The following is an 11,940-nucleotide window of genomic DNA, read 5'->3' as shown; positions in this document are numbered from 1 at the left end:
ATCAGCTTAAATTCCTCTTCGACATGGCGGAGATCTTCTTAAGTGTTCTATTAATGCTGTTGAGTTCAGTTAAAATACGATCTATTTTAATAGTGGCATAACATAGCTGCTCTCCAGATATTGCTAGGTAGGCCAGACAGTTTTTCACCTCTATTAAGAGGTGGTAAAATGACCAGAAGCGATACCAGGCTGCCCTTGGAAGTTTTGCTCTGCCTGTCCTACAGCTGCCGGCATGCCTGCCAGAGGCTGCGGTGCTGGGAGGGGATCCAACGCCCAGCGTCAGACACAAAGAGGTTACGCTCATTTTCAAAATACAGGTCAGAAATATTTCCCGGATGCTTATTTTCTGAACGCTGTTAGAAACAGTGAAGGTTAGTGACGGGAGAAAGGAGCCTCAGTGGCACGGCCTGGTTGGCGTTTGTCCCCTACAAATTGATGCTCTGTATGCCCAAGGGTCCCACCTGGCAATTCGGCATTACCTAAATTCCCTGTCAAGGCAAGTAAAAATGTTGGTAGTGGGGAATTTAAGAAAAGTTTTTAAAATGATGGCGGGAACCTTTGGCTCTCTTTTAGAAGAAGAAATTTGACTTTTCTCTCCCGATGAGACCTTATCCCAGACGCCCTTATCCCCTCCCACCCCCCCCCGGCCAGGGCAGCTTCTCCTCCTCCTCCTCCTCCGCCCCGGCCCCTTCCCGCCCCCGGGCCTGCCGCCCCGCACCCCGAGTTACGGAGGGAAATAAACATGAGGAAAATCGCCCCCGGCGCGGCGCCGGGGCGGTGTGTGTGTGGCGGGCGGGGGCCGGGCCGCGTCCCGCCGAGGGGGAGCCCTGCGCGCCGGCTCCCGCCCAGCGTCCCGGGGCCGCCGTCCTCGCCTCGGCCGCGGCCGCCACATGGTGAGGGGCCGCGGGCGGGCGGGGGCTGCGCACGGCCGGGGGCGGAGGGAGGGAGGGGGCAGCGGCTGCCCCGGCGCGGCGCCGGCAGGGCGGGCAGCGGGGCCGGGGCGGCTGCCGGGCCCCCGCCGCTTTCGCTTTCGCTTCCCGCGCCGGGCAGGCGAGAGGAGGGCCGGGCCGGGGCCTGGCGGCTCCCCGGCGAGCCCTGGGCTTGGTTCCTGCGGACGTGGCCGGCCGGTAGGAGCCCGTAGCGCGGCCGGCGGCGGGGAGCGGAGCGCCGGATTCCCCCCCCCCCCCGCCTCGACCCTCAGCGGTTCCTGCCCCTCGGCGAGGGCCGCGGCGGGCAGCGGGGCCGCCGCCCGCTCACCTTGGCCTTGCGGGCCGCGGCCCTAGGCCGGGCCCTGCGGCCGCTGGCAGGCCCGCGCCCCTCGGCCGCCCCGCTCCCGGTGCCCGGGGGCTGGCTGGCACGGCGGGGGGGCTCGCCCCGCTCCCCGGGTAAGGGCGGTTTCCCCCCCCCGCCAGCGGCTGCGTACCCAGCCGCGGCTGGGCCCGGGGGTCCTCGGCGGGGGCGGAGGGCGAGGGGGCACGGGTTGAGGTACCGGCGGGGAGCTGAACCGGACCAGGACTTGTCACACCAGCTTGGATTCGGGGGTGGGGAAAGAGTTAAAAGCACAGTGTGACAAATGGTTTAGTCTTGCATTCCCCAAGCTTTTAAAAACATAATTCAGGAAAGAGAGACTGGTGTAGTCCACTTGAAGCCTTGATATAGGACGTAAAACCTTTCTTTATTCTTTCCTTGTGCTTCCGCTCCCTGCATGCACCCTTTGCTTTTCAGGGGCGAGGTACAGGAAGCGCAGACCTCCCTGACCTCTTGGTTGCTGTGGTGAGACCAGAGGCATCGTTCAGTAATACAGAAAAATCAGTATTAGTGCTCTGATTGCAGGTTGAACTGTGTTGTGGCCATGTATTGCAGGTGTCGGTCCACTGCAAACTCACTCCACCGGTTCAGCTGGGTTCAAAAAATGTTGATGTGTTAGTCATTAAGTATTTTCTGCCCTTTTGCAGCTGGCTTAAACATGTGAAAACAATACAAAATGCCTGTCATCTCCTCTGATTTCTCAAAATGCAGTCAGGCGCCCTTGCCTTGTCTGGATCAGGTTTGTCTTGCTGGGTGATCCCCAAGCACACAGATCCACTAGGAACCACAGCCTGTTACGTACAGCTGCTAATTCTGGTTGTTCTGTGGGAGATCCCGCACACGTGGCTCTTTATCCCACTAAGTAGTTTCATGTAACTTTGTAAACACAGCGGGGCTGGTGACAATGCCTTATTTCAGCCTAATAGAGCTATTTTCCTTTGGTTTCTTTTACAGTCAAAGGAGAAAGATGTAATTCAGACCCAAAGTGCAATTTGGCTGTAGCTTACCACAGGAGTGTGTTCCTCGCTAACTCCAGACCTCAGCCAAGTCAGCAATAGTGAATACTCTTTGTCACTGCAATTTTGGGGCCAGTACTACTCTGAGAAGTGTTTCAGGTCACCTTAGTGAGAAAGCTGTTGTAAGTCTCTGTATTCTAGCAGCTGTGTTCTAATTTATTTTATTTACATTGAGAAAAGGAAAAAGCTTTTTGGCCTTACAACCCTGAAAAAACAAGGCATCTATGATGGAAGTACTTTTTCTAGTGGCAGCGGTTGTCTAAAGTGTTGTAAGTTAATTAAAATCAAATAGGAGTGTTACGTTGTGTTTCCATGGGCAAGCAGAACTCTTCAGGTTTATTCTGCATTTTTCCTACTGTATTTGAATGGAGAACACTAGGCAGTTTAACAGAAGTTCATGAGCATTACATTTGATGTGTATTAACAGCATTTACTGAAATTTATACTACAAGTATGTTACCATACACAGGAATAATTTTCCTTCTGATTGACTGCAGCTATGTGACTATGTGCTTTCCATGCACTGCCACAAAGTAAGTGCAGATTTTGTGTTAGTGTCAGAATTACATTCACACTTTCACCATTTGGAATTGGATGCCTTAAGATTATTTTACCCCTTACAATTATTTGATTTAAACAGTGAAATAAGATAGCATATGCTGGTTGGACCTTCAAAAGCGGAAAGAGGAAGTGATCTGTTTTTGAAAAATTTTGTTTGCTTTATATACCCATTTATTTGGTAAAGCAAAGATCAAACCAGTGGAACTCCTCAGGTTCTTTTGCTCTGTTCCTTACAAAGAAGAGCATGTGCACTAATCTTTTGTGGAAGATACACTTAAATAATTTCAAGAACATGGGGTGAACAAACTGGATAAGGAATTTTTCCCTGTCTTGGATAGTAAGAATCATAGATGATTTTCATATTAAGTGCAGATATCAAGTTAATGGTATTCTTTTATGCTAATTGTACTTCACCATTGCAGTTTCCGTTTGGGGCCAGTCTCCAGAAAAGATAAATATTAAGAAGGGAGGTATATATAATTTTTGTCACCATCTAATACTTTGATAATGCTGCTACAGTATGCTTTGGATATGTCTTTTTTTATATTAACACAGTTGACTGAAAATTATTCTGCATCTGGGTCTTGATCACTTCTGGATAAGTGTTACTTCTGTCACTGAAGTATAATTGAATTTTGATGCATGAATTTTGAATGTTAAATTGAAAGTATGCTACATAGAAGATAACCCCTAACAGGCCTGTAGCATCAGTGTTTGAAAAGACAAGATTCTGTAATTTTTTTGTTTATCAAAATATCTTGCACAGTAAATATAATAAAGGACAGTTAATTACAAATGGTTTTATCTGACTTTTTTAATTACTGATTTAATGATACGGTATTCTCTTGGGCTTTTTTGCTCAAACTTGAATTTATTTTAGAGAATCAGAGCCATGTATTCCAGTCTCAGAGAACCTGAGATTTTGTTGTGCTTGGAGCTTGGTAAATACCTGTAGGAAAGACTGCCCAAACCCCCCTATTCAAGTGGCAGTCATAGAATCATAGAATATCTCAAGTTGGAAGGGACCCATAAGGATCATCCTGTACAGAAACAAACAGAAAGGGAGGGTGATGGGTCACACGACCTCGTGTTGTCTGAATGGCACCCTCTGAGAAGAGTTCAGAACTTATGCAGGTTAATGTACGTGCTGACTACAAATCAGATCCAAGGACAGAGACAAAATTATCTTCTGAAGAAGCTGACATTGAGAGCAGTGTTGTTTAGTTGCCTGAGGAGAGTGGTTGATAGGCTGGACAGGGCTGCTACTCAGAGGGATCTTGACGGGACAAAGAAATGGGCTGACAGGAACCTCATAAATTCCAGCAAAGGCAATGAGAAAGCTCTGCATCTGGGATGGAATAGCCCAGTGACCAGTACAGGCTGGGGAAGACTTGATGGAGAGCAGCATTGCAAAATGGGACCTGGGTGTCCTGGTGGACCACACATTGAATATGAGTCTGTGCTGTTGCAGCAAAGGAGGGCAACCACATTGCGGGCCATATTAGTAATCGTGGCTGAGGGACAGCGGGTCGAAGGAGTGAGTCTTCCCCTCTGTTTGGCACCTGTGAGGCTAGAAAGGCAGTTAGGGGGCTGGAGCACATGGTATTCAAGGAGAAACTGAGGGAGGTGGGTTTGTTCAGCCTTAAGAAGAGAAGGTAAAAGAAGGAGACACCTTGCTGCTGCTGCATGTGGGAAGATACAGAGCCAGACTCCTCTTGGAGGTGCCTGACAATGGGGTGATGAGAGATAATGGTTGGACTGGATGATCTTAAAGGTTTTTTCCAACCTAAACGATTCTATGATTCTATAATGGACACAAGCTGGTTTAGCTACAGCAAAGGTCTTTTTGGTTTTGTTTGTTTTTAAGCTGGAGAATGGTCAAACACTGAAGGAGGGGTCTAGTGTGTGTGTGGAGCATCCATCCGTGCCGATGTTAGAACCTGACTGGATAAGAGCCTGTGCAACCACATCTAATTCAGCTTGTGCTGGATAGCATATGAAAATCCCTCCCAACCTAAACTGTCCTGTTATTCTGTGATTACTCAAAGAACAGGCATTATAGCTTTGGTGTTAAAGTTATGCTTGGGAAAGCACAAACCCAATAAAGTATGGAAGAAACCTTAGATTTCCTTGAAATTGCATTTGGAACGAACACATGGTCATCACAGAAACTTGTAATGTTGATTTTATTTACCATATTATATGAACTTAAAAAAAGTAAGACCTTGCATATTTTCTTAGTGGTAATTTATGGCTTAGATTTTTTGTTAAAAAGCTACTATACTGTTTGAGAGAACATTAAGCAGGAGACCTGATGAGAATGTAAGGAGTTTTTATATTTCACTACACAGTAAGTGTGAGAAACTAAGAAAGAATTTTAGGCAGCAGTGCCTTAAAGAGACTCGTAGACGCTGTCATGAAAGCTAGTTTACCGTCTGGGAATTTTTAAGGAGAAGAAAGTGACTACTCAGAGCCTTGCATGCAGCCAAATCTTTGAATTGAAAATTGTTGCCTATTCAGATTACCTACTCAAGACTTATCGCTGTTGGTTGCATTAACTCTGCTTTCACAGTGGTCCAGTTTATAAGTCATCTAAACTGTCAGTTTTGAGTCTTATCAATCTCTAGATGTCATTAAAGGTTAAGGACAAAATTATGATGGGTTTAGCTTAGTCTCTGCTGTATTTGTTCTAAGACAGAATGGGCTGTGGATTTCTGTGAGTCACATTGTGTGATAAGTTTGCAGAGTTTGTGTCATTGCTTCTTCAAGACGATTCAGTATTAAAAGCATTACATGGCTACTAAATATCTTTAAGGAACCAATTTTTAATTAATTCTAGCTCATAAACTCGTGGATTATTGTATAAGCTGTCAGGAAATTAAATGTGTATTTGAAGAGGAAGTACGGCAGTTTGGAGTTTGATGGTTTTTATCTTTACTCATTGCAAAAAAAATCTGGTCTGGGCTCAAAATGGAGTTCAGCTGTGAGATACAAGTGGCTCTTTTAAAAGTGTTAGGGACCATAGTGACCAAGGTGTAATAAAAGAACCAATGTATCTTTTATCATCTTGCATTTAATCTACTGTTTTGAGAATGGTGAAAAGAGTAAATCAACACAGGATTAAAGTTCTTCTTATATCCCCAAAAATGTGCAACCACCCACTGCATGTTTATTTCGAGATTTGGACAAAGACCTATTAATATTAAATGTGTTGGGTTAGAAAGGGTTTTGTAAGACTGCTTGATAATATATCTCTCTTATTTGAAGCAGGGATGATTTAACAATGACTGCAAAGTAGCAATGACTGCAGAGTCAGTTGATGAAATCATTTCCTTCTGAGGTTCTGAAAAAGGAAAAGGTGGATCACTGGTAACTCTGCAGTGAAACCTTAAAGACTGAGTTCCCCTAACTTATTCTACTCTCAGTAAATGCTCAGTTTTCCACAGTATTCAGTTTCTTTGTTGGATGGGGTACATAAAGGAGAGTCTTCTCAGTATTCTCTTCTTCAGAAAAATACATTGTTTTATTTGCAGTTGTGTTGGAAAAGGTGAATAATCTGGGACTATTTTCCTCTCGAAACCCAGCTTCCCTTTGCCAGAAGCGCTTTCAGCTTTCTCACTGGCCTGATGGAAGATCCTTACCACTTGGCTCCTTAGAAGGTGAGGGAGATTTATGCATATCCTCCCTGCAGCCTACAAGTGAGGGCTGTGACTGAACTTTGAGTGGTTCAGTCGAAGACCCAGTGCCATCAGCTGGTGTCTGTGTTCAAGTTCTCTCTGCCTGCAGGGATCACAGGTCTCAGAAAAACCTCACACTCTCCCTCCGCACTTTAACACCATAGTTAGATGTGAGAAAAATAATGTCTAATTTCACTGTTTGGCTGTGTGAAAAACAGGAAAATTTTTTAACCTATTACATTCTGCTGTGCTTAATCTGTACGAGGATTATGCTAGTTTAATTATTTTAAATTAGTTTGGTTACAGGAAGAGGAGGATCAAGGAGAGCATTCTGATGCAGTTGCTGTTGTAGCACAGGTACTTTCATATAGTCAAGTTTGCACATGTCTTTTTACTGACACTTGTGACAAAAATTTCTCATACGTGTGTGCAATTCAACCTCAGTGTCTTGTTTTTGTTAAAAAAGGAGTATAGAGAATGAAAATCTCATTTAAATAACCTCTCCTAATACAGTATTAAAGCTTCAAAATTATCTCACAATTTTTTCTTGCCCTTTGTGTGCATTCAGGGCAATGAACTTCCTTTATATTACTCATATGCTCTGTAGATAAATGCTATTATATACAGTTCTACATATCTTTCTTTTAGAGAAGTGAAACTTCAAAGTTATGTTGTATGTGTATGCAGGGAACTGAATTAAGGTGCAGGAGCGGGCTGTCCCCGTGTGCCGTTAAGATCAACTGGCAGGGAAAACGACTGGCCTGGCTAAATAGGGAGCTTTTGTGGGGACTCAGGGGAAAAAAGGAGAGTCTACCACCTTTGGAAGAAGGGGCAGGCAACTCAGGAGGAGTACAGGGATCTTGTTAGATCATGCAGGGAGAAAATTAGAAAAGCAAAAGCCCAGCAAGAAGTTAATCTGGCCAATGCTGTAAAAGATAATAAAAAATGCTTTTATAAGTACATCAACAATAAAAGGAGAGCCAAGGAGTATCTCCATCCCTTGCTGGATGTGGGGGGGAACATTGTCACCAAGGGCAAGGAAAAGGCTGAGGTACTTAATGCCTTCTTTGCCTCTGTGTTTAACAGCCAGACCAGTCATCCCCAGGGTACTCAGGCCCCTGAGCTAGAGGATAGGGATGGGGACCAGAATGGAGCCCTCATAGTACAGGAGGAAGCAGTTAATGACCTGCATTGCCACCTGGATGCTCACAAGTCTATGGGGCTGGATGGGATCCCCCTGAGAGTACTGAAGGAGCTGGCAGAGGAGCTTGCCAAGCCACTTTCCATCATCTATCAGCAGTCCTGGTTAACAGGGGAGGTCCCTGATGACTCGAGGCTTGCCAATGTGATGACCATCTATAAGAAGGGCCAGAAGGAGGACCTGGGAAACTACAGGCCTGTCAGCCTGACCTCAGTGCCGGGAAAGATTATGGAGAGGTTCATCTTGAGTGAACTCAACAGGCAAGTGCAGGTCAACCAGGGGATCAGGCCCAGCCAGCACGGGTTCATGAAAGGCAGGTCCTGCTTGACCAACCTGATCTCCTTTTATGACCTGGTGACCCGCCTGGTAGATGATGGGAAGGCTGTGCATGTCATTTACCTGGACTTTATCAAAGCTTTTGACACAGTCTCCCACAATATTCTCCTTAGGAAGCTGGCAGCTCATGGCTTGGACGGGCGTAGTCTTCACTGGGTAAAAAACTGGTTGGGTGGCCGAGCCCAGAGAGTAGTGGTAAATGGAGTTAAGTCCAGTTGGCAGCCGGTCACGAGCGGTGTTCCCTAGGGCTCTGTTTTGGGGCCAGCCTTGTTTAATATCTTTATCGATGATCTGGATGAGGGGATTGAGGGCACCCTCAGTAAGTTTGCAGATGACACCAAGTTGGGTGGGAGTGTTGATCTGCTGGAGGGTAGGATGGCCCTGCAGAGGGACCTGGACAGGCTGGATTGATGGGCCAAGGCCAACTGTATGAGGTTCAACAAGGCCAAGTGCTGGGTCCTGCACTTGGGTCACAACAACCCCATGCAGCACTACAGGCTTGGGGAAGAGTGGCTGGAAAGCTGCCTGGCCGAAAAGGACCTGGGGGTGTTGGTCGACAGCCAGCTGAACATGAGCCAGCAGTGTGCCCAGGTGGCCAAGAAGGCCAACAGCATCCTGGCCTGTATCAGGAATGGTGTGGCCAGCAGGAGCAGGGAGGTGATTGTCCCCCTGTACTCGGCGCTGGTGAGGCCGCACCTGGAATCCTGTGTCCATTTTTGGGCCCCTCGATACAAGAAAGACATTGAGGTGCTGGAGCGTGTTCAGAGAAGGGCAACAAGGCTGGTGAAGGGTCTGGAGTACAGGCCTTATGAGGAGCGGCTGAGGGAACTGGGGTTGTTTAGCCTGGAGAAGAGGAGGCTGAGGGGAGACCTTATCGCTCTCTACAACTACCTGAAAGGAGGTTGTAGTGAGGTGGGTGTTGGGCTCTTCTCCCATGTAGTTAGCGATAGGAGGAGAGGAAATGGGCTCAAGCTGCACCAGGGGAGGTTTACATTGGAGATTAGGAAAAATTTCTTCACAGAAAGGGTAGTCAAGCATTGGAACAGGCTGCTCAGAGAGGTGGTGGAGTCCCCATCCCTGGAAGTGTTCAAAAAATGGGTAGATGTGGCACTTCGGGACATGGTTTAGTCTAGTCTACCCTTGATTGGTTTAGAGTGGACTTGGTAGTGTAGGTTAATGGTTGGACTGGATGATCTTAAAGGTCTTTTCCAACCTAAACGATTCTATGATTCTATGATTCTATGAATTCAGGCTGCTTATGTGCCAATCCTGCAAATATTTCAGCAACCTGTTTAAAACCCCTTATTAGGTGATGCCTTAGTCATTTTCAGCAGGGGACAAATGCTACTTGGAGTGCAAATCTTGATTCAGGAGCTCTTAATCTTTCTAGGAAATGGACTTCTTTATTTTGGTGTCTTTTCAGGACATGTGTTACAATTTTTAAGATGATTCAGAATGTAAGTTGGCAAAACTTGAGCTCTGATCAAGCAAAGCATCTAATTGGGAGGTTTTTTCAAAGGCTTCCATCTATCATGCTGCAAATCATGTTTGCATCTGCCTTAATTATTTAGCTTTTTTTTTTTGTTAGTGTTAAGTTTTATCTATGAAAAATGATCCCCAAAGCTTGCAAATAAATGGAAATAATACATTTAAATGCAAACAGAGTATCCAGATTTTAAGTAGTTAATGCTGGTCAAATGTGGTTTTGGAATAGATGTAATTATTGGAAAGACTGATTTACCTTATTTTGCTTTCTTTTAAAAAGTGTTTCTACATTACCGCGTTTTTGTAAGTCTGTAATTCTTTGCTTTTTAGGCATTTCTACCTTGGTGAAGGTATACTGGACAAGTGTTGACTTAAAGCTGCTTTTAGGATGTCTGAAGATGATGAAAAAGTTAAACTCCGTCGAATTGAACCTGCCATTCAGAAGTTCATTAAAGTGGCAATTCCAACAGATTTGGAAAGGTTAAGAAAACACCAAATAAATATTGAGAAGGTTAGTGTTCACTCTTTACTAATGTAGTTCTTTTTACAGTATAGAAGCAGTCACGCTGTATATAAAGATTTTGATGAAAAGTTGATCATGAAATGCTTTAATTCAAATTTTACTAAAAATGAAACTTCTGTATTGTCTGGTAATTCAGTGTGTACAAAGGCCTTTACGTTTGTAGTAACTAGTCAATCTACAGAGTGAGAAACATTACTGTTTTGTGTTAAAAAGCTATTGTAAGGAAAGCAGCCTAATATTCTTACTTTATTTTTAAGTCATGGTGGTTTGCTACCAACTATTCTGAGTAACTTACTGTTTATACCTGTCTTTTTCTCTATATATTTTTAAACTGAGTTGAGAGAAATAGATTGAACTATTTAAGTAAATAGAAAAAGAATTGTATCAAAATTGTAGTATGTTTATATGCTTCTTGTTGACATTAGCTTACACTTGACAGTGAAACTGAATGTGCTTTCAAGTTAAATTCTTGCATACACTGTGGCAATACCTGTACTGGTAAAACAAACATGCCCAGGACAATTGTCTGGTATGAAATGGCCTATGCCCATATTATTAAATCCTCATATTCTGCAAAACAAGGTGGCTGTGTCCACATTGCTGATGGGGAATAGCCTCTGCTCTGTGTTTATAACTCCTTAGCCATTCTCAGGAACTCTTTATGTGAGAGAGCTGTTTGTTATGGCCAGGGACAGTTCTAACAATTTAACAGCGCAGATGACCAGATTTCAGATTTGAAACATTCTTGATCTCTTAGTATCGATATAGCCTGTGGAAACAGAGAAATTGGTTTGTTGAGGAAGGTGGTGTCCTGTTTTCGGCTGCGATAGAGTTAATTTTCTTCCTGAACAAGTGCAAAATCCTGAAAAACTAGTAAATTATTTGGAAAAAGTATGTTGTCACCCTGGCAACTCCAGAGAGACGCAAATTACTGCAACATGCTGGGGCCTGGCACATACCTACTGAGCCCTGTTCAAGCTCTTCAGAACCTCAGAATCTCAGGGGAAGAGAAGGTCTGAGCATGGCATTGAGTGGGTATATCACATCCCCTATCATGCACCAGCCTCCAGTAAAATTGAAAGATACAACGGGCTGTTGAAGACTACCCTGAGAGCGATGGGTGTTGGGACATTCAAACATTGGGATACACATTTAGCAAAGGCCACCTGGTTAGTCAACACTAGGGGGTCTGCCAATTGAGCTGGCCCTACCCAATCAAAACTTTTGTGTACTGTACAGGGGGATAAAGTCCCTGTAGTGCACATAAAAAATGTGCTGGGGAAGACAGTCTGGGTTATTCCTGCCTCGGGGAAAAGCAAATCCATTTGTGGGATTGTTTTTGCTCAAGGACCTGGGTGCATTTGGTGGATAATGCAAAAGGATGGGGGAGCCCGATGTGTACCTCAAGGGGATTTGAATTTGGGTGAGAATAGCCAATGAACTGAATTGTATGATGTTAATTGCTATATAAAACTGTATGTCATTGCTTCTATGGTCACTATATGCCATATTAATGGTAAAATCACCCAGTTTAACGAAGAATGAATTTTGATGAAAACTGAGCAAAGTGCAGCAGTGATGGAACCAGAACTGGCTCCAGCATGCCACTATCCAACACCATGCACCATCTCTCCTGCCCTGAAAGACTGTGACGACAGATGGAGCTCAAAGTCATGGACTAAATGAACTCCAAAGGATGTTTTAGAGGGATGGCCCATAGACTAAGGGAATGATATCTGTGTGTACATATCAAAAGACAGGAAAAGCGGTGGTGATTAACTGCAATGTTGTGTGTAGGACCTGGCCATGATGTAGATGGTATAGAATAAAGGG

General features: G+C 44.8%; 1 protein-coding gene across 4 annotated transcripts in view; it reads left to right on the top strand.

The window, feature by feature from the left end:
• The first annotated feature begins 1,100 nt into the window (after nt 1–1,100).
• The window catches only part of STX17 (syntaxin 17), a 39,462-nt gene continuing 28,622 nt past the window's right edge, over nt 1,101–11,940 (top strand). For 2 of the 4 annotated variants that reach the window (XM_075728341.1, XM_075728338.1), the window contains exons 1-2: nt 1,101–1,127; nt 9,915–10,095. In XM_075728341.1, coding sequence (XP_075584456.1) covers nt 9,973–10,095 — 123 coding nt within the window. In that variant the 5' untranslated portion in view covers nt 1,101–1,127; nt 9,915–9,972. Of the gene's footprint in view, nt 1,128–1,368; nt 1,386–6,505; nt 6,545–9,914; nt 10,096–11,940 lie in introns of those variants that run through there. The other 2 variants (XM_075728340.1, XM_075728339.1) reach the window with 2 other exon arrangements.

The sequence above is a fragment of the Pelecanus crispus genome, chromosome 2, assembly GCF_030463565.1.
Source record: "Pelecanus crispus isolate bPelCri1 chromosome 2, bPelCri1.pri, whole genome shotgun sequence".
Taxonomy (NCBI): Eukaryota; Metazoa; Chordata; class Aves; order Pelecaniformes; family Pelecanidae; genus Pelecanus; species Pelecanus crispus.
The sequence above is the reverse complement of the archived record's forward strand: the minus strand, read 5'-3'. Positions and strand labels throughout refer to the sequence as shown.